This window comes from Arachis hypogaea, chromosome 3, assembly GCF_003086295.3.
Source record: "Arachis hypogaea cultivar Tifrunner chromosome 3, arahy.Tifrunner.gnm2.J5K5, whole genome shotgun sequence".
Classification (NCBI taxonomy): Eukaryota; Viridiplantae; Streptophyta; class Magnoliopsida; order Fabales; family Fabaceae; genus Arachis; species Arachis hypogaea.
Genome location: NC_092038.1, coordinates 9,457,243 through 9,479,375, shown reverse-complemented (window position 1 = coordinate 9,479,375; position 22,133 = coordinate 9,457,243). Strand labels below are relative to the sequence as shown.

Here is a 22,133-nt window from a genome sequence, read left to right as displayed (position 1 = left end):
ATTACGCAATTCACTAACTATTTATGTCATCCTCTCAGGGTCGTTAATTACGTCTAATAATAAGTAATAACCCAAAAAGAAAAGGAAGTAAAAGAAAAAGGAGAATGGTGCTTTATTTTGCAGTGAACGAAGGGCTTACAAATTAAGATAAATTACATTCATTTTCTTTAAAATTGAATGATATGATACATAATAATATTTTTTATTTATAAAAGTACACATTTTTTATTTATATAAATTAAATATTAAATATTATTAATCTCTTGTAAAAATATAATAAAAAATAAAAAATATTATATGTAATATTGTTTAGAACTTAATTTTAATGCATGGATAATATAAAAAATTTTAGTTTACATTATCCAATCAAAATTATACGTTTAGATATTTTTTAAGTAGTTAACTAAAATTAGTTATTTTTATCAATTATATTACGTATATATAAAAAATTAATTACTAAATTAGCCATTTATATATAATATATATTAAAATATAAAATATATATTAATATATAACATTTTTATACTTTTATTAATGTGATAATATATTATTAAATGTCTATGTAAAGGTCTTTTACTGGAATATTAAATTTTACTGCTGAACCTTAATTTTTGCTAATAAGTCATTAGGTAATAATTTCATGTAACTCACAACTGATTTGGAAGCAACCAATAAAGGCCCATACCCATATATTTTCGTAGTATATCACGGCAAGTTTTGCGGTCACGCTTGTTTATAACTTCTTGCTTTCTTTTTCACCCTTTCAGCACATGCAAATTAAATATCAAAATGTAATATGTGTAGTTTAATTTATGTTTAAAATATATTTTGTATTTAATTAAGTTGAATTGGTTTAGTAATTAATTTATTAGTTCATTTAAGTAAATATTAGAAATTTAAATTCTACCCTGTACATGTAGGAATTTATTGGCTAACAACAAACTTTTAAATGAAACTCTGATTTGCGACGAATTAATTTTTAACTTATTTGAATTGAGAGATACAATAGAAAATAAAAAAATAAAATAAAATATATTTTGTATCTTAATAAATATTTTATATTAATAATTAATTTTAATGGTTAATTTTAGTGTATTTATAATAAGATTAATTAAGGATATTACTATGCTAATTCAATTCATATGACTTTGATTAACTAGTTAGGCCTTGTGAATTTAGACGAAGATGATTAATTATTTTAATCCTACAAATCAATTAAAGGAAAAAAGTGACAAAAAGAGAGGGAATTATTCTATTTATAAGAAGTCAAATCCCTTAGAAAAAAACGGATTAGGAGGTTGTTGTTCGTTATTTCTAAGGGAAAGTAGTTTTCAACCTATTCTGAGTGGACAACTAACTACCAATTTCATACACAATTTTCAAAATTCAGGAAATCAACGTTGAAGAAGTGAATGTCTGCATGTGCTGAGTGCTGACCTAATTATATTATGCATCATGGGAATTTTGTTGCAAATTATTGACTAGTGATTACAATTTTCTTTTTTCTCTTCAAATTTGATTTCAACTAGACAGAATATTAATTAATGCTGTGGTACCTAAATAAGCAATGCTTTTATTGGTTTTAAGTTGTAAGTTGTAACACATGAATGATTATTTTTTATGAGGTAAGGTACCAGAAAATAACTAACCTAATACTTTAAATTTGGTATTTTCTTCATCACTTTGATTTAGAACAATAAATAACTACAAAGATATACCTACCATCCCACTAAATGGATTTCGTCTAAGTTTCTATTATGAACCCTCTCCATACCTCAATAGATCAGACTTATTGAAATAACATTCTCTAAATAATGCAATTTTTCCTAACTCACAATCCACTCCTATAAAAAATCATATCTCTAATGTTTCTATAAATACCTAAAGCACTACTACCTCCTCATTTGTCATCACCTCCCAATAAATCTCTCTATCATAATAACCTTGTAAATTATCTCCTTCTTCACTTTATTTATGTTCTTTCATATAAAGTGAAGAAGCAAATTAAAATTAAAAATGTCTTTATTACTAAGGCTATTTATCTCACTTTACATTACCCTTGCTTCATTAGGCTTATGTTTTAGCTATTATATAGAGGAACCATTTCATCACACAAATGTTGAACCATACATTGTTCATCATGATGGGAGATTTATCAAGAGAAAACATGAACACTTTGGCCTAATGATGAGAGCTAATAGAGCTAAAAGCCCTCATTTTTCAAGGTCAAGTGGAACAATTAGTGTTAATGACTTCGGAGCCAGAGCTGATGGAAGCGACGACAGTCGAGTACATATTAAATATGTTTTAAGAACATAAAAGTATTCGAAGGAATTCATAACATTTAATTTTTTAATTTTTAATTTTTTGATTTTTTACTTGTAGGCATTTGAAAAGGCTTGGAATGAAGCATGTTCTAGTGGGGTCACCCTTGTGGTGCCTGAAAGAAGGACCTACACTCTTAAGCCAATAAGATTTTCAGGTCCATGCAGACCCAACACTGCATTCATGGTGAGATATTTTCATACATATTCATATTCATACAATTAATGCTATTGTTATTACTTAGAATTTTGTTAATTCAAGTAACTGAAATTCTTATATATTTTTTTTCCTTATACTTAGATATATGGAACAATTAAGGCATGGCCAGAGATGTCAGCATATGAAGATGATAGAAAACATTGGATTGTGTTTGATAGTGTCAACAACTTCAGAGTTGATGGTGGTGGCACTTTCAATGGCAATGGCAAAAAATGGTGGCAGAATTCATGCAAAACTAATGATAACCTTGTAAAAATTCCAACTTAATTTTTTTCTCTTCCAATTTTCATTATTTTTAACTGTAAATTTGAATACTGACCTTAATGTTTTTTAATTTATTGGCAGCCATGCAAAGATGCACCAACTGTAAGTTACATAACTTTACCTATAGGAACTTAGGTGCTGAATTTTTAGTTTAATATTAATGGGAAATTTGAATTTGTTGTATTATAGGCTGTGACATTTTACCAATGCAAGAATTTGAGAGTGGCAAATGTGAGATTGAAAGATGCACAACAAATGCATGTGGCATTTGAGAGTTGCTTCAATGTTATAGTTTCCAATGTTCTTGTTAGAGCACCAGGATACAGTCCCAACACTGATGGAATTCATGTTGCTGAAACACAAAACATTGTTATAAGCGACAGTGACATTGGAACAGGTACAACATATATAAACAAAATTTAATCAAGCCATTAAAAACAATGGTTTGTGTTAATGGTTTGTGAATTTATTTAGTTTTGTTAATGAGATTCTTATGATAATTGTTCTCTGCAGAAGCTGTTGGACAAAATTTACATTTAGTTGTACAAAAAATAATGTTGCTCCAAATAAATTTTGTTGAAGATATAAAAGTTAAATTAATAATGGGATTTATAAATAATTTCTAATTTTTTTTCTTTTTTTTTTTTTTGAAGGTGATGATTGTATTTCAATAGTAAGTGGATCTCAAAATGTTAGAGCTACAGATATCACATGTGGACCAGGACATGGAATCAGGTTTTATGATTATGATTATGGTTATACCATATTACAAATATAATTAAATTCTACTTATATTTTTTATTATTTCATTATTTTTGTAATTTATATAAGTTTAAGCAATCAATGTTTTTGCAGCATTGGAAGCTTAGGAGCTGATAACTCTGAAGCTGTAGTGTCCAATGTGGTTGTGAACAGAGCCACCTTAACAGGAACAAGTAATGGAGTTAGAATCAAGACATGGCAGGTAAAGAGTTTGGTCTTTTGATTTTGAAACCTTTTGGGAAGTTAAATTAGGCACTCTACAACACATGAAACAGTTGAAAGAACATGGACTAATTGTTAAGAGTGGTGGTTCAACTTATCCACATTGATTTATTAAAATTTCTGGATTCAATAATGGTCTCTTAAGATATAAAATGGTTGAATTTTTTACTAAAGTGAACAAAAGTTGCCAAATTTTTAGGCGCAAATTAGATAAGACAAACATGGGGGAAGTTGACCAATGATATAACATGAATTGGAACATTGTAGAAAGGAAAAAGTGCACCCAAGGTTGATAAATCTACATTTAGTTGGTCCTATCCTAGTCTTCTTGACTACATTTGTTGAGAAATATTTGTCAATTTATAATAATTCATTTTATTATTAGATGTTTAATAATAAATAAGATGTAATAAGTCAACACAATTTTTTGTAAAATATTTTAATTGAGCAATCAATTATTATATACAAACTATGAGAGATATAATCGTTATTTACGTATCTTTTTATCCGTTTAAATTTATTTTAAAAAACAATTTTATGAAAAAAACCTATATAAAATTTACGCAAACAAAAAAAACTTTTATATGCATGATGGGACGTATTAAAGATATGTGTTTAATTTTGATGTATTAATAGTATAAAATATTTTACCCAAAAATAATTATTTTATTGATATGACATTAAGTAATTAGATATACGTATAAAACTACTCTATACTAATATTGCATCAAAACTATTTTATACTAATATTCCATGACACAAACATTTTTTATGAGGAGTTTACAGAATTAACCAATTCCTAACCTACCCTATTGCTTATACATTGTGTGTTGAACAAATGCAGGGAGGTTCTGGTTATGCAAGGAACATAAAGTTTTTGAACATAGTGATGCAAAATGTGACAAATCCCATAATCATAGATCAAAACTACTGTGATCAAGAAAAGCCATGCCATCAGCAGAACTCAGGAGTTCAACTAAGCAATGTGCTTTACCAAAACATCAGAGGAACAAGTGCTTCAGAAGTGGCTATAAAATTTGATTGTAGCAGAACAGTGCCATGCAGAGAAATCTACCTTCAGGATGTGATATTAGAACCAGAAGATGGTGGCAATGGCGACACGGTTGCCACGTGTCAGAATGTAAGATATGTGAACCGAGGAAAGTTTTTCCCTCAATGCACTCCAATGAGAAATCAAAGGGGAGGAAGATTTTAAGTTATTCTGTAAATGTATTCAGAGTTATTAGCAATTTGTTTCATTAAGGCTTTTATGTTGTGGCTTGTGTTGTGCGCCCCTTAAAGCTTTGTTTCTCTTGTCTTGTCTTTGAAAACAAAAATGAACAACATTGTTCAAATAATTTGTGATAAGTTATGCAACAACAGAGACTAATTAACTTGAACATTAGTATGTAATTTGGAGTTGACTTTTCTTATAATTCTCTCTTAATTTCAGTAAAGATTTGTGAAGTGGCAACCACAAATTAAAATATTTTCAATATAGAATGTAAAATGGAGAAGTCTAGTTAATATATAATAAGTGTTTAAATTTCAATTATGGTTTCAATCATGTTAGATAGCGTATCAGCCAATAACAATTATTAGTTGGATTACAAACAAGTCAATAAAAAATCCAAAATTAAATTAAAAATATTTAAAATTTTAAAAAAATATTTATAATAAAAAAATAAACATCTAAAATTATTGTAAAAAAAATATCTAAAATCTAATAAAATGAGACATCTAAAATTATTGAAAAAAAATTTAAAATATAACAAAAAATTAATCCATAAACTAAGAAAAAAATATTTAGAAGAAGAAGAGGAATAACACAGAAAATGACATAAAATTCTGTAATTTTTTTTAAGAAAAAGATAGAAAAAAAAATGAAAATGATACGTATTTTTTAGAATTTTAAAATTATAATTTTTTAAAAAATTAATTACTTTTTTAGTTATGATTTTTATACCAAGATGACTCAAACCATAAATTAGAGAATCCGTGCGATTAGTAAACTTAATTTTTTTTACAAAAGAGATTGAATAATCTAATTTTTTCATCTCTTATTTAAAAACAAAACTGGCCCACATCATGTCTAGAAACCACATTTTTTACAACAAAGCACGCATGCTTCTCAAATCTAAAAAAATGAGCCTCGTGAAGACCGTGCTCCTATTATTTTATTCAAAATAATCCATTTCCAACTTGCAAGTTCTATGTTCCAACCTTACATTAAAAATGGTGTAAAAGCTCATCATCACTACTTCACTTCAAAATTTAGCAATGTCTCACTCTTATACTCTTAGATTCTTGTTCCTCTTCTTCTGTCTCATCCATGCACCACTCTTCTCATCATCATCACAACAAGAACAAGAACAACAACCTCACATAATGTTACCCTCCCAACCAACACAGAAAAAACTGACGACACTGCACTTCTACTACCACGACATCCTCGAAGGAGAGAACCCCACCGTGGTCCAAATCATTGACCCTTCAAACACCCCCAACAGTCTCGGAACCACGTTCATGATGGACAATGCACTAACCGAAGGTCCAGAGCTGAGTTCAAAGCAAGTTGGAAGAGCTCAAGGGATGTTCGGTTTGGCTTCCATACAAGACCGTGGAATGGTTATGCTCATCAACTTCGCTTTCTCCGAAGAAGGGGAATACAAAGGCAGCACTCTTAGCATGCTTGGTCGGAACCCTGTTATGGACACCGTTCGAGAAATGCCTATTGTTGGAGGCACTCGTCTCTTTCGCTTTGCTTCTGGTTTTGCTATTGCTAAGAGCCTCTGGAGTATTTCAACGGAACAACATTTTGTGGTTGAATACAACATTACTATTTCTCTTCCATAAGTTAGTTTCCAAGTGTATCTAATTATGTAATGTCACATCAGTAAATCTTTTATATTCATCACGTGAACAAAAGAACAGGTATGATGATTGCTGTGTAAAATCGTGCATCAAGAATCATTCCAAAATCAATAATTAATAATAATAATTAACAAGTTTGATTACTACGATGAGGAATTGAAGTTGGTATAACACTTCTAAACACACACAATAATATGATAAAAACATTATATATTTACAAATTACAAGAACTTAATCACACAGTAAGTCCATCAGAAACTCCAGTTGTTGCGGTTACTGGGAAGACTACATTGTCATAGAGAAGGCCAGCCACGGCAGCACCAAGCAAGGGACCAACCCAATACACGGCTTGGTTCCTGAAACTGCCACCAATGGCGGCAGAGCCGAAAGCACATGCTGGGTTCATTGAGCCTCCAGAGAAAGGACCTGCGGCTAACACATTTGCACCGGCCATGAGTCCAATTACAAGTGGTCCTGTAGCACTCAATGGACCACGCCTTGGGTCCCTTGCTGCATACACTGTGTACACCAATACAAATGTCAAGAAACCTTCTAGTACCGATGCTCCAAACCCTGTCATTTCTTCAGCAATTGTGTATGTCGGAACATGCTACAAAAAAATAATTTACCGATTTTAAACAGAACTGTTAAATATTATCTTATTATTAAAATTTGTTACATTAAAGTATAGTAGAAGTGAAAATGAAATGAAAGGAGAAACATATGTACCATTCCAACAAGGATGACCCTAAGGACAAGGCAAGCCATAACAGAGGCTATAAGTTGGGCAACCCAATAAAAGAGAGCGGTTGGTACACTAACATGGCCTCCTATTGCCATTGCAAACGTAATCGCCGGGTTGACGTGTCCACCGGAGATGTCCCATGCGGTGTACAACACGGACGACAAGGCGAAAGCGTTTGCAATGGCAACCACAACAAGGGTAGCCGGATTCAGTGTTGCATCAGGCATCAATTTCCCTGCCATTAATTCGTGAAACACCAATTAATCAAACCAAAACAAGAAGTTACATGTAAAATGAAAAACGAATGAGCATGTGTAACTATAATTGTGAAATTAATTACTCACGTGCGGACATTCCAGAACCAACAACGGCAAGAACATAGAAGAAAGTGGACATGAACTCGGCGAGATAAGAGCGAAGAGCATTTCGAGTGAGAGATTGATGGAACCGGTTAGTGACATTGTTAGCCATTGCGCATAAGAATGCAGTGCAACGGAACAGGGAACTCACTAAGACAGACAAAGCAAAACGCATTAGAAACATAAAGTTCCCTTTTTATAAATAGAAGCGGTTGGGACGTGGCTTTTGAACAGAAGATACACAACGCTTCCACAGAGGTGAGAAGAGGTTAAGGGGGGTTTCGAATGTGCATTTTGAAACAAAAACCAACTATAACCGCCAACCTTTGTGTCTGCTTTTACTTCCTACACTTTCTATCATATTTCTTAACTGCTCTTTTAATTAGTATTCTCTAATTTTATTTGAAGTTCTCTCTTGGGTTTGAGTGGTAAACTATGTTTTACTTATTGGGCAAATTCGACTATTTTTTAGTATACGATCTTAAACCACTAGATAATTATTCAATCACATCTCCACTTATATGATACAATACACAATACATTAATGTAGAAATTTTAGGATATGCCTTAAATCTAAAATTTTGGGTTAAATTTCACTTTGATTTTTACTATTTAAATAGTACTCTAGTGACATCAAAATACAAATAATAGTCTGGTAAAAATAACTCTTTTATTAAAATGATATCACAATTATATTCAAACTCTGATATAAATATATAATGAAAAACAAAACTCTTCTAATGAATATATAAGGGAATTGAGAATAATTCAGTGCATAATTTATTTTAGGCTAGAATACAAGATTTATTATTAAAAATAAAGTATTTACCATCTTAAATTCTTAATTAACTAATCTCGTATTTATTCTTATTATTCACATTTATTTAATACAAAAATTAGATTAATAAACGAGTCAACACTTCTAATTTGTTAGTATATTGTAATTAATTTAATATGCATAAGTCTATTTTGATTTTGACTCTTATTGCAAATTGTATTATAAACAAAGATATTTTTGATTAAAAATTAAATAATTTAGCAGCAATTGATCTAAATTGACGTGCCAAGCAAATAAAAATTTTCAAAGAATATATACTCAAAATTGCTAATGATATGTAGCAGTAGTCCCACATGTCAATTATTAATTAACAAAAAAAAAACTTACTTCTAGTTAATGTAAATATACAAACATAAGGTGGCTATTTCATTACATTAATTTTTAGGGATCAATTTGTGTAATGTAAAATTCTTTGAGATGAAATTGTCACTCAAGTCTTTTATTTAATTATTTATTTTCTTTAGTTCTTATTTTGGTATCTGTTCCGGGGCTTACCTAGAATCGGACAGTGGTTGGACTTATTTGTGAGGCTCAAGTGCTAGAGGAAGGTGGTCTCTGACTTGGTTTACGTCTGGAAGCCGCCTCCGAGTTGTGCGATGCCTAAGTCAGCAAGGGTGTAAGCAGGTCTAGAGAGTATTGGGCTTAGAGATACCTGAGGGATGTCAGTGTATTTATAGTGGTGAACCCATAACCATCGTTGGAGTAGTTCCGCCTTTTAAGGGGGATAACCGTCCCAAAAGGCGGATAACCGTCCCTTTATCTTAGGGAAGTTGAGATATTGCTCCTGGAAGTGATTAGAGAGATTTTAGGGGCTGCCAGCTAATCCCTCGCTCCCGACTTCTTTAGAGCAAGTCGTGGTAAGCACCGACTTCGTAGATTGAAGGTCGGTGTAGAGTGAGGCTCAATCCTTTGGATTGAGCCTTTCGTTGGGTCCTGAGTCTTTATCATTGGACAAGGTATAAACAGTATCATTGTATCAACTAGTCAATTATGTTAGTCAAATTCCAATGCTTTTTGTCTCTTTTTAGTTACAAAGGCACTGGATAAATTTCTTAGGGTTTAATCATCAGATCACATCTTTCATTTACACAGTACAACAGAAAAAGATTAATATCTATGCCTTAACTAAAATTTCGGATTAAATTATAGTAGTGTTTTAACTATTTAAATAATACTTCGATTATTGTAAAAAAGAATTTTAATACACTTTAAAAATCTGAATATATTTCTTTTGTTTATGAAATTATTATAGAGAATAATGTTAATACTAAAAAAATTAACAATAAATAATTTCATAATATTATTTCATACATAAATACTAATTATACAATAATTAGAAAATAATCTTAACATTTCAGATTCTCCACATGAATGAGGAAAATTTTGCAATTTCTTCGCAGTCTTTAAATTTACTTCCTTTTGGAATGATTTAATTAATTGTAGTTTTGTACAACTTTGAATAATAATTTCATAATGATAACAGTAACACATGAAAGGCGTGGGTGCGGGTACAAAACTCATATATCATATGCGGTATTCAAAAGTACCATTTTGGTCTAATTGCCTCTTCTTTTTCTGTTAAATCTCGATAATGGTACCACTCTGCTCCAGCCTTGCCTACCGGTAATGGTGACCTCACAAAAATTTCAACAGGCTTGGGGACGTGAACGGACAAAAGCAATTCCCCAGCAGTTTCTATTTTTTTCGGTTCTGAGATTTTAAATGACCTACTAATTGGATCAACACTAAACCATCCTAGACCTGATATAGCTACATCACAGGCTGGCCTGCTCCAAAAACAAAAGAAGACAATTTATATTTATCAATTATATTCATAATAAGTGTTAGCATTTTATTCTTTGGCTTAAGTGACTCAACAGTAAACACTGGAATGAGCTTTGATCTAATGGCAAATTAAACCCTTTTTAAGTGAAAAGAGTTGCTAGTTTGTTACAAGAAAAGTGAGTCAGAGTTATACCTTGCCACATCTTCAAATTTTATTTGCAATTTACGCTGGGAATCAAGTCCTTTCCAGTTCTCGACATTTTCTTTTCCACTTGGAGGGGTCAGCAGAACTCCAAGTTCTTTCTGAGAGATAAAACAAAGCCCTCATTCAGGTTTGAGGTGGAAAGATCCTTATCCCAATTTTTGTTGACATAAGCCAAATTTAAGCACCAGCATGAATAGAATAAATTATTCAATACCTGATAAAATTCATCTGCGGCTTCTGTGGGTACAACATGAATTGGTAGACGATTCGGACCATAAAATGTCAAACTTGTTTCTGGGAGAACCTGAAAATGGAGTGATGACATTATTAGAACAGGCAAAGGAGATAAATAAATGGGGCTATGATGCGATATAATAATATTAAAACCTTCAAGACGTCAATTCTGACAAGACCACCCCAAAATATGGAAAATGCATTCAAGCCATTCACTTTGGAACTGCCTTCCTCCACATTGTCTGAGCGTACTTGAAAACTCTAGCAGTAACACGAGGATGATGTTAGCATTAGTTAAACTGTATAATGTCTTAAAACAATCTCTCAACTGGACATAACATACTGGGAAAGATTGGCCCCTAAGCCGGCTTTGAGGAGCAAGGGAGGGAAGATCTTCAGAATGAACAACTGCAGTTTGCCTATGGTGGAGATGAACTCCCGGAGTATCATACAGCTTCTGCATGAGTTAATTTAAAAATAAGAATAATTAATTAATTAACTAATAAAAAGACTAAGATTAAACAACTGATCTCCATAATATAAAAATTGGAATGGCATACCCCTCCTCCTAGGAAAGCATTAATTGGAATTGGCCCTAAGGTAGTTCCAGGAACTGCAGATTGTATTGGTTTGTACTTTTGTGCAGATGCAGCCACTGGGTCATTTATTGCCATTGTTTCTGACATAATACACTAAAAATATCAACAAGGAATGGAATCCATGCACCTTAAAAAACTGGAAATGGAAAAAAGACGATAGGAAAAAATGGAGATAATTTAGAGCAATCATAATGACGACAACTATACCTTTTCCTACTGGGACTTGTTGCATCTGTTGCATCCCATCATAAACCATTTTTATATACATAGACAATACATTAAAATTAAGTCTTTAACAATGATTTTATCTATAGCCTTTCCTGGTCTTCGTCTACTGATACACGTAAGGCTACACTCCGGTGTCTAATCTACTCCCCATATAAACAAACGAATTTTTCATTCAGCTAATGAATAAGCTTAATCCTCATAAATAGGGAGTATAGATATATAACGGACTTACTCAGTAAAGCATTGATGAAAGCAGATTTCCCAACATTTGCTGAACCCTGTAAAATAAAGTTCGGGTCAATATTGTTTTAGGTTCAACTTCAACCACTAGGAGCTTAATGACCAAAGGTAGAAGAATAAAAAAAATAAGCAATCATTACAATTTAATATATGAACCCTTCTACTGTTTGCCATAAATACAAAGGTATAGCACTCAGAAAATCCATGGAAAACTTGGTAAATGCATCAATGCAGGATCATCAGCTCATAATTCAATAATAACTCAGTCAAGCATATGAAACTTCCATTGTGAAACTTACCAGAATGTATACATCTCTTCCCTGCACAAATGAAAATAAAATACAATTTTAGTAGAGGGAAAAACAAGAATTTGTAAATGATAACACGTGAAATGAAGTTTATAGAAAACATTTCAAATAGTAATCAGTAATCACATTGATTACTGATTAAAGTCGTTTATAAATATGGATAACAGAGTCGACAACATCTTAGATTTAAACACAAATGGCAATGCATCATTAAGTTCCCCAAAAGAATCTCTTGGTCTTTCTTAAGAAATTAAATCAGGGTAAGCCATGACAGAGAATAGAACCTTCTTCTCTTTCTGGATTTCTGATATCACTCCAGTTACCCCAACCAATGATTTTGAACTGGTCAGATGGACACTGAGAACACTGCAAAGAATATTAGCATATGATAAGTTAAAATTTTCAGCACAGTTTATAAAACTGTCCAGTGTTTCTGCAAGACAAAAAATATAAGAATTGGATTCATTACATCTCAATAACATTAACTTTATGTGAATTTTTTCTCACTCTTAACTTTTAAATAATTCGTGTATTATAACATTCAAATGAAAAAGTAATCAGCTTAATACAAAGACCAAGTGTTTGTATATGAAACTTACTTCAGTTTCTTTCTTGTAATGGCCTCTACAATCCAATCCCCAACACAATTAAGATCAGTATCTCTTGGAAGGAGATCAATCTACAAAGTAAACATATTGTTAAATATGACCATATACATAAATATACAACCCTGTCATATATCCACCAGAGAAGGGGAAAAAAACTAAACACAATTATAAGCTACACATATATATATTACCTTAGTCACCACCAGTATTATAGGATTAGCACCAGCAAGATCACGCACACGGGATAAAAAGCTGCCATTGAAGTCAACAATATCAACCTAGAAGTTTCCAAGTATAACTTGTAATATGAGTACAACAGTTTAAATGCATACAAGTATAGCAAGAGTTTTTAAATGATCAGCTATCACAATTCAACAATTTATTATGTTCTCAAGTAATAATATTTCATTATATGCTAGGCCTATAAGTTGGTGCTCGCTATGAAACAAATATAAATATTACTTTGAAGAGTTATTGCATCAAAAGATCCACTAAGAACAGATTCATAGACTAATAGAAAATGCTTTCTACAACAAAAACTATTTATAAGAAAAAGGATTGCATTTCACCACAATGTAAAAGGTTCGGTAATGACTCATGCTTCAATTATCTTATAATCATACATTTCAAGATCCTCTCCTTAATAATAATTAGAGATAGTTTCTGAATTTGATTATAGAAACTGGAACTTACACATAATGCTGACTTAAAATTCCTAATTCTGAGATCTGCACATAATTAGCTTAACATCTCTCAATTTAACTTTTCTCTTTGCTCTTCTTAACATAACTTCTACCAATTTCCAAAAATTAAAGGCAAGAAAAATGTTCAGAATGCATAGTTTTACCAGTTTGACAATCAAAGCTTTCTCATGACGCAAATGGGAGAGCTTCTCTCTGAGCTCTTCAGCCGTAACAAACAATTTCCCACCGTTATATCCTCCGTGTCCACCAACGGCAGTTATCATCTTCCCGTGCGACAGAAGCCGGCACCGTCCGCAGAGAACGGTTCTTAACTGGCGGTGCTTCTTCTTCAGTTCATAGGTTTCCAGATTCACATATCCAGGTGCTTCTTCGTCGGAAGTTTGCAACGGCGCGCCGCAACCGTAGCAAGAGGCCACATTCCTCGAAGCTTTCAGAGGCTTCTCTTTGTTTTTCTTGTTCCTGTTCTTCTTGTTCTCCTTGATGATGAGCTTCGCGGCCTCTGCCACATGGTGGTGTTCGAGGAACCTCTCTCCCGGAGAGGGAGCGGCGGCGCCGGTGCCATCGGGTTCCGCGGACAAACGCGCTTTCAGAGAACGCGATTTGGGGAACTGGAAGAGGATGAGGGTTCGGGACTTGGGGTTTTGGAGAGGGAGAGGTGTGAGAAAAGTGGATAGGGTTTTAAGTGCCATTGATACTAAAGTCCCTTCCCGGGAAATGCTTCAAGCTGTGAGTTGAAAACATGTACCCTTTTTTCATTTGGAAAAGTATAGGTTACCGATATACTATCTGTCAACTTATTATCAATAATAATTAATTATTATATTTTAAATATATGTATAAGGAGACACATCTAAAAAATATATATATAAAGATATTTTTATTAGATACAGTCATAAAAAAAATATTTTTATTAGACACATCACAAAAACCCTTCTATTAAATACAATAAAAAAAATTGGCAAATGTTGGCAGGTAACTTAACGGAATTGTTTTCATTTTAACTGAAAGTTAAAAAACGATTTGATCACATGAATTGAATGGATATTATGGTCTAATATTATATAAAAAATATTATCAACTCACAAAAAATTAATCACTAAACTATAATATATGTTATATGTATTGATTGATTAATTTATTTTTATGCATATTTATATTTTAACATAATATATATGGATAAAAAATTAATTTAATTTTTAATTTTTAATATAAAAATTTGATTAATATTATATAACTATCACTTTTATATACATATCTATCTCGTATATTTTTTTGTTTCAAAATTAGAAAATATGATAAAAAAAATCATTGAAAAATTATACATATATAAAAAACTTATTAAAATAATTAATTTATATCAAAAAATATTTCATAAACAAATAATTAATTAAATAGTTAAATTTTTTGAATAAAATATTATTTTATTCTTTAATATTTGTATCAAATTTTAATTTGATCTTTATAATATTTAAAATATTTTATTTTAATTTAAATTTTTTTAAATAAATTTAATATTATTTTACTATTATATTTGACACAAATAATTAACATATATTTAAAAAATAATAGTGTTCGATTTTAATAGATAAATAAAATTGACCACATATAATTATAAATATAAACATTTTTAGTCTTTTAATTTAGAATCTTAATAATTAATTACCAAAATTTAGAATTTTATACTAAAAAGCCTAGAAAAAAATATTATAAAAAAATTTTAATTACTTTTTTTAATATACCATAATAAAAGATATAATTTAATTAATAATATTATTAACGTTTATATCATCCGCTTCATTAACTTTTGGTACCAGATTTAACTTAAAAATAATATTCAACCTATTTAAAGCTTTAGGGAATAGAAATAATAATTTTACCCTTCTTTACATGATTCTTTAAGTTTTTAACAATTTTATCCTCGTGATATTTTCAATTTTACCCTGACTTTCTTATCTCTCGTTCTCACCCTTCTCGTCTCGTCTCTCCTCCCCTCTCTCAGCTTGTGTCTCTTTTTCCTCTAGTGCCAACCAACCTCCTCTGCCGCCTCGTCTCCACCTTCCCATCCTCCTCTGCGTCGCCTTCTGTCTGCCTTTGCACCACCACCTTCTGGCTCTGACGCTGCGTCGCCACTTTCAGCGTGCTTCAACAGCTCAAAATTGCGCCGGCTTTCCCCTCGTCGCAGACACCGCAGCCTTCACCGACTGCGTTGTCCACCTTCGTTTATTGTTTATGTTGATTTGAGGAACACGTAACAAAACTGAGGTCAGGTGAGAGTTATTGTTGGACTTGAAATGAATGGGAATTATGCTGCTTCAGCTTCAGCTTTACATTATGCTGGAAATTCGTTCTCTTCCCCTTATGCTGTTCCTATTTCTTCTAGAACCTTCTTCGTTGGAAATGCATTAAACTCGAGTTTTTCGAGGAGGTTTCATGCCTTTCATGTCCGAAAGCTCAATTTTGAGCCAGTTAGTGCTTCACTCAACGGTGGTGGTGGAGGCGGCAGCGACGGCAATATTTTTGGTTTGGTTAGTGACTTGGAATTTAAGCCGTCTTTCGATGAGTATTTGAAGGTTATGGAATCTGCTAGAGCTAGACCTTTTAGGGGTAAGGAGCATAGTGGTAGTAGTGCAGCTGCTGCTACTACTCAAAAACATAAGGAGAGGGAAAAAGGTATGTCTAGGAAACCAAGGATGGAAGGAGGAAGAGGAAGAGATAAGAGATTTCCAAGTGTTGAAGAGAGTGATGATGATGATGATGATGATGGGTTTGAAGGTTCTAGAGAAGGCTATTCCAGAAGTAAGATCCGAAGATCACCAATTAAAGGGTTTAGAAAGGATTATGATGGGAAAGGAAGCAATCTTGTTGAAAATGTTAGAGATGATAGGTGGTTGAAACATAAGAGTCAGAGTTTTAGTTTAGGACAGGAATCTGATGAATACAATATGAGTAATAATCAAGGAAAAAGTAGAAGTGGAAGGATAAACAATAACATACCTAAGTCTAATTTAAATAGTAGCCGTGGGAGTAGTATAGAGAAAGGAGTCACTCATGAGTTATATTCGTCAAAGATATCTGGAGAAAAGGTAGCTAGTACCAGACAAAGTGATTATAGAACACAGGGTAAAGCTCTTGGTGGAGACAAAATTGTTGCTGGTTATGAAGTTATGGACAGTGGGATTGAGAGAAGGCATAATGGAGTTGAGAGTTTCATAAACAGAAATGGGCGGGAAAATGCGAAAGTGAATCGAGGCAGTAAGCGTTATTTTGATAAAGATTATGATTCCGATGACTTGGAATTGGATCGAGCTGCATTTAGGAGCATTGAGGAATCTGACAAGATTACCGGCAAGCAGCAGTTTTCACACAAGGCAATGGAGGAGAGAATCCAAAACCTAGCCAAATTGTATGTGGCACATTCCTTCTTTTTTGCTTATGGATATCTAAACAGGAAATAATATGCTCGTGATCTCAGTATTTAGTTATTTTTTCATAGAGTATTTTTTTGGAAGTTTTGAACAAGACGTTTTAGGTGAGTGTTGCCTTAGGAAAAGTTGAACCACTATGACAAAGGGTTTACAATTCCTAAGACTGCAGAACTTGATAATTGATATTCAAGCTCAGGATGAAAGTGCTTTTCTCCATATTCATTAATAATTTGTATTTTTATTTTTAAGTGAGCTTTGACACATTGAACTTTGGGGGCTTTATTTTTAAGTTGGAGCTGAATCAGTGCACTGGAAGAATAGAGTTAGTTCTTTGCCTCAGGTGTACGCTTAATCTTGAAGTTAAGTTTGTATTGAACGCACTGATCAATTGTAGTAATATAGGATTTATAATTCATAACTTTGTTTTGGAAAAATGTGCTAGTTTGCAGCTGGTTGTAAGGTAGAGTATGGTTATTACATATACTCTTTTTTCCTTTTTCTTTTTCTTTTTTTCCCCTTCCCATAACTGACAAGCACGGAGAGCGACTCAAATCCCATGATGTCTATAGCTGAATAGCCCTTTTGGGGAATGGCTGGTGAAGTCCTTTCATTTTTTTTCCCTTTTTGTGAGAGAAGTGTGATTTGTAAACCAAACATTTTTTTAATATGCTAAAAAGAATGTGAAAGGAGTTGTATATTTCATGCAGCAACTTGAAGAGCTTCTCAGAATTTATGGAGCAATGAGCACTTGATATTAAATTAGTAATAGAGATGGCCTCTTAGTGCCCTTTATTGGTGTATAAAGATTGCTCTGTTCTTCTTAAGTTCCTTTAATATTTATATTGATTGGTGTGATTGAATTTAATAAATATAACATATTTTATGAGGAAGTGTTACCTTCTCTAGGAGATTAAAGTTTTTCTTTCCTTCCTGCTCACTTAAATTTGTGGTCCATAGACTATTATCTTTGTGTGATTTGAAGACTGTTTTTTATACAATCTTGTGAATATGTTTCTTTCTTGCTTTCTCGACCATTTTCTTGAACAGGTTAAATGGTGCAGATATCAATTTGGCTGAATGGATGTTTTCTAAGATGATGAGAAGTGCAAAGATTAAGTTTAATGACTATTCTATAACAAGGGTTATCATAATCTTGGGGAAATTAGGAAACTGGCGGCGAGTGATACAGGTCATTGAATGGCTTCAAAAGCGTGAACGCTTCAAATCCCATAAACTAAGGTACTTAAATGATTTTGTTGAGTGGTCTATGGACTATGGTAAACAGGGTGACCATTGATTAATATAGAAAATTATGTGCATGCTTTGTCTATACATACTTTCAATCAAGTGGCAGAGTCTCAAAGTACATATCCTATAAATGTTATTAATTGATGTTGGATCAATTACACTGGTACGTGTGTACACACACTCACACAAGAAATTGTTAACATGTAAATGGCCTCCCCCCCTCCTCTCTCTCTCTCTCTCTCTCTCTCTCTCTCTCTCTCTCTCCTCCTCCTCCTCTTGTTTCTCCTACAAGTATCCTTTAATGTGTTGTTTTTTGACATTAGGCATATATACACTGCTGCTCTTGATGCACTAGGAAAGTCAAGGAGACCTGTAGAGGCATTAAATGTATTTCATGAAATGCAGGTAATGCATGTAATCCATGTAGCATGTTCCTTTGTTGTGCAATGTGTTCCTTAATACAATGTGGGAGTATGGAAAACTTTACTAACACTCTCTATTTCTTTCAGCAACAAATGTCCTCATATCCTGATTTAGTAGCTTATCATAGTATTGCTATTACCCTTGGACAAGCAGGACACATGAAAGAACTTTTTGACGTAATTGATATTATGCGAGCACCACCAAAGAAGAAGTTCAAAACTGGGCCGCTTGAGAAATGGGACCCAAGGCTGGAACCAGATCTTGTAGTCTATAATGCAGTAAGTGATTTTTAAAGAGGAACTTCATGTTATGAGGTTTAGATATAGTTGTTCTACTCCATATCTTTGATTCTTTGGATCTGAAACGGATGGCTGTTGGGTCTAATGGTTCATCTTCTGAATGTGATAATTAAAGTCCATCTCCATGAATATGCCTATGGTTAAATTTACTTCTTGTGATAAGATAACTTCTATAGGTGAAGAAAGAAAATGCATTTAATTTTGGGACCTATGTTTATGCAGGTAGTTCTTTATTGGTCTTGATGACAACTATTGTACAAATTAAAATATGTTATCTTTGTTCATCATTCTCCCCCTACAAATGTGGCCCTTTTTTCCCCTGCCTTCTTGGTTGCCTCATTATGTTTTTGGTGATTCACTGTCTCCTTATGAATGTTTTCCTGAATGGATTTCACTATTCAAGGCTGAATAGGAGATCAGTTGCTTTCTTGAATGGGATGATTATGATAAATGGCATCATGATTGTAAATCCATTCACACTTTGTATAAAAATGGTTTTCTCATGAGTACATTTCTTGCACTGTACCCAGCACTGGTTTGATAATCATTTTACGTTAATGTTCCATATGGCAAATTGCAAATGTAAAGTAATGTATGATAGTTTTTCTTTTTATTTTGTAACTTCTGTTATTGTGGGCACACAGATCCTTAATGCTTGCATTAAGAGGGAACAATGGGAAGGGGCTTTTTGGGTTTTGCAGCAGTTAAAGGACAAAGGTCTACAACCTACTGCTACAACTTATGGCCTAGTCATGGAGGTAATAGTTGTCTCGTCAGTTTATTTAATCATTTGTAGTTACAGTTGCATAATCTCATGTGCATTGCTAAAACCCAGGGTCCTATGATTAAAGACAGAGTACAAAAAGATATAAATGATTCAATTTTTTGCTTCAAATAAAATGTAATAGCAGTCCGTTATATTTGAATTCTTTAGAAGATTGATGTGAAGGTCCCCCAGTCCTGGTTGAGTTGGATTGTCTCGTGAAAAAACTAAAATTGCAGTTGCATGTACGAATCTTGGCTTGATAGTAGATAATCATAATAAATGGATTTGTTATGCTTGAACAGGTGATGTTTGCTTGTGGAAAGTACAATTTGGTTCATGAGTTTTTTAGAAAACTTCAGAAGTCTTGTATTCCCAATTCATTGACATATAGAGGTATTCCTGTTTATTTGCATATCCATGTCAATCACTTAATTTAATTATGATCTGAGTCTTGACCTTCCTGTTAAATGCAGTTCTTGTAAATGCACTTTGGAAAGAGGGAAAAACTGATGAGGCTGTGTTGGCTGTCCAAGAAATGGAAAAACGTGGAATTGTAGGTTCCGCTTCTCTTTATTATGATCTAGCTCGATGCCTCTGTGCAGCTGGAAGGAGTCGCGAGGCACTGATGCAGGTGGTGTCATTTTCTTTGAAACATTTAAATGCTTTAATGTGCAGATGATGTTAAGATTGTTAATACAGTAGAGCAACATAAGTTCAAAAAACACAATATTTACCAAAAATCCTTGCTTATTAATAGCTATTCTTCAATTGGATCATTACCTTTGTAACCCCATAACACTAATTAACTACAATGATATTACATTTTAATTCAATTGTGAAAATGTTCCATGAAGGAGCTGTCATATCCCCAAAAGAAAACTACATAAGGACTTTCCGGAAGGTTTGAATGCAATTTGTATAACAAACTTATCAGTTGACTCTAATAGGTTGATATCCAAGGTTTATATTTTTTTCCGTACTCCAAGAACCAAGAATTCAGTGTTGGGCATACATGAACTTCTGCATCTATTCCTCTGTGTTTAATTTGTGTTGAAGAAATTCTTTTGGTTCAAATAGCAATGATCTTTTTCATGTTTTGACAGATAGACAAGATATGCAAGGTTGCAAATAAACCACTAGTAGTGACCTACACTGGCTTGATGCAAGCAAGTCTAGATTCCGGAAACATTCAAGATGGGGCCTATATTTTTGAGAAAATGAAGAAAATCTGTGCCCCGAATCTGGTTACTTGTAACATAATGCTGAAAGGTTACCTTGAAAATGGAATGTTTCGAGAAGCTAAAGAGATGTTCGAGCAGATGTTAGAAAACACAGATCGTCTGAGGAACAATACCGATTACAAAATGCTGGTGATACCAGATATATACACATTCAACATCATGTTAGATGCATGTGCTGCAGAGAAGAGATGGGATGATTTTCAAGATATCTATCAAAGGATGCTATACCATGGTTTCTACTTCAATCCAAAACGTCATCTTCGAATGGTATTGGAGGCCTCAAGAGCTGGAAAGGTGACCTTCCTCTTTTCTTAATAGTTATTTATGGATGATCCTTTTATTATCATGCAGAAAGAGAATCATTCTTTTAGGAAATATGCTTGGTAGATAAAGTAGGAGTAAACATGATATCACTCTCATAGTCCTCATATAATGTCAAGAAGTTATAAAACCTTGTTTTGTTTGCAGGAAAAGCCTTTGGAGATAACATGGAAGCACTTGAATGATACAGATCGCGTTCCGCCAGCTTCTATGGTCAAAGAAAGGTTCTGTGCCAAACTCGAGAAAGATGACTATCTTGGTGCTCTTTCATGTATCACCAATATAGCCCAGAAAGACTTGGAGCCATTTTACAAGTCTTGGTGGTTGAATCTATTCAAAGAAAATTCTAAAAGGTTTCAGAAGGGCACACTTGTTAGACTAATGGATGAGACTAACAACATAGTTTCCAATAATAGCATTCCTAATCCAGCACTTGTACATTTATTACAATCATGCAGAGAAATGTTTTTGGACACTGATCACAATTCAGTGAAAACAGTAGTAGGAGAGGGTGAACTTGTCTCCCGACCACTGTAATATATGCTGAGCCAAAATGTAACGCAAGCCTTACGTTCATTGTTAAATCGATGTGGTGCTAAGTAAATGGCATGTAGCAACTGTAGCAGTGCTAGGTAATCAATAAATACGTGACAAAAATAAACCAAAATCAAATAAAAACTTACGTGTGTTTCATTAATAATTGAGCTATTTGAACATTTTAGTGACACTCTTTGAGCGCGAGAGTTACATAAAAAATAATAAGCACCCGAATTCAGTCTAGAAAATGGTACAAATAAAAATGGTACAAATAAAATTGATACAAAATAAATTCGGACCGTCCAAAAATAAAAAATAGTTTATGTTGATTTGAACTTTGAAGAACACGTAACA

General features: G+C 32.8%; 5 protein-coding genes across 7 annotated transcripts; 3 read left to right on the top strand and 2 right to left on the bottom strand.

The window, feature by feature from the left end:
• Positions 1-1,875: 1,875 nt before the first annotated feature.
• LOC112789369 (polygalacturonase QRT2) lies at positions 1,876-5,192 on the top strand. The gene is made up of 8 exons (XM_025831228.3): positions 1,876-2,289; positions 2,386-2,511; positions 2,626-2,793; positions 2,890-2,910; positions 2,998-3,205; positions 3,462-3,543; positions 3,664-3,772; positions 4,637-5,192. The coding sequence occupies exons 1-8, from the start codon at positions 2,017-2,019 to the stop codon at positions 5,006-5,008; spliced, it is 1,359 nt and encodes a 452-aa protein (XP_025687013.1). The 5' UTR covers positions 1,876-2,016; the 3' UTR covers positions 5,009-5,192.
• Positions 5,193-5,870: 678 nt separating this feature from the next.
• Positions 5,871-6,812, top strand: LOC112789368 (dirigent protein 23). Its single transcript, XM_025831227.3, has one exon. It carries the CDS (start codon positions 6,073-6,075, stop codon positions 6,646-6,648), a length of 576 nt encoding a protein of 191 aa, XP_025687012.1. The 5' UTR covers positions 5,871-6,072; the 3' UTR covers positions 6,649-6,812.
• LOC112789367 (probable aquaporin TIP5-1) lies at positions 6,763-8,088 on the bottom strand. Its single transcript, XM_029295912.2, has 3 exons — positions 7,756-8,088; positions 7,396-7,646; positions 6,763-7,276 (listed from the first exon to the last, which is right to left on the bottom strand). Exons 1-3 carry the CDS (start codon positions 7,952-7,954, stop codon positions 6,902-6,904), a joined length of 825 nt encoding a protein of 274 aa, XP_029151745.2. The 5' UTR covers positions 7,955-8,088; the 3' UTR covers positions 6,763-6,901.
• A 1,892-nt stretch (positions 8,089-9,980) lies between these two features.
• On the bottom strand, positions 9,981-14,288 carry LOC112789366 (NO-associated protein 1, chloroplastic/mitochondrial). 2 transcript variants are annotated; one of them, XM_025831222.2, is made up of 12 exons: positions 13,663-14,288; positions 13,007-13,093; positions 12,807-12,886; positions 12,492-12,573; positions 12,199-12,219; positions 11,892-11,937; positions 11,393-11,511; positions 11,176-11,289; positions 10,986-11,093; positions 10,813-10,902; positions 10,587-10,696; positions 9,981-10,395 (listed from the first exon to the last, which is right to left on the bottom strand). In XM_025831222.2, exons 1-12 carry the CDS (start codon positions 14,206-14,208, stop codon positions 10,146-10,148), a joined length of 1,653 nt encoding a protein of 550 aa, XP_025687007.1. In that variant the 5' UTR covers positions 14,209-14,288; the 3' UTR covers positions 9,981-10,145. The 2 variants fall into 2 exon arrangements, with proteins under 2 accessions (XP_025687007.1, XP_072088441.1); XM_072232340.1 differs by lacking the exon at positions 12,199-12,219 and having other exon boundaries at positions 12,480-12,573.
• A 1,107-nt stretch (positions 14,289-15,395) lies between these two features.
• LOC112789365 (pentatricopeptide repeat-containing protein At1g30610, chloroplastic) lies at positions 15,396-21,826 on the top strand. 2 transcript variants are annotated; one of them, XM_025831221.3, is made up of 10 exons: positions 15,445-15,786; positions 15,900-16,922; positions 17,992-18,183; positions 18,516-18,597; positions 18,702-18,893; positions 19,559-19,672; positions 19,983-20,073; positions 20,154-20,311; positions 20,784-21,215; positions 21,390-21,826. In XM_025831221.3, exons 2-10 carry the CDS (start codon positions 16,093-16,095, stop codon positions 21,777-21,779), a joined length of 2,481 nt encoding a protein of 826 aa, XP_025687006.1. In that variant the 5' UTR covers positions 15,445-15,786; positions 15,900-16,092; the 3' UTR covers positions 21,780-21,826. The 2 variants fall into 2 exon arrangements, with proteins under 2 accessions (XP_025687005.1, XP_025687006.1); XM_025831220.3 differs by having other exon boundaries at positions 15,396-16,922.
• Positions 21,827-22,133: the final 307 nt, after the last annotated feature.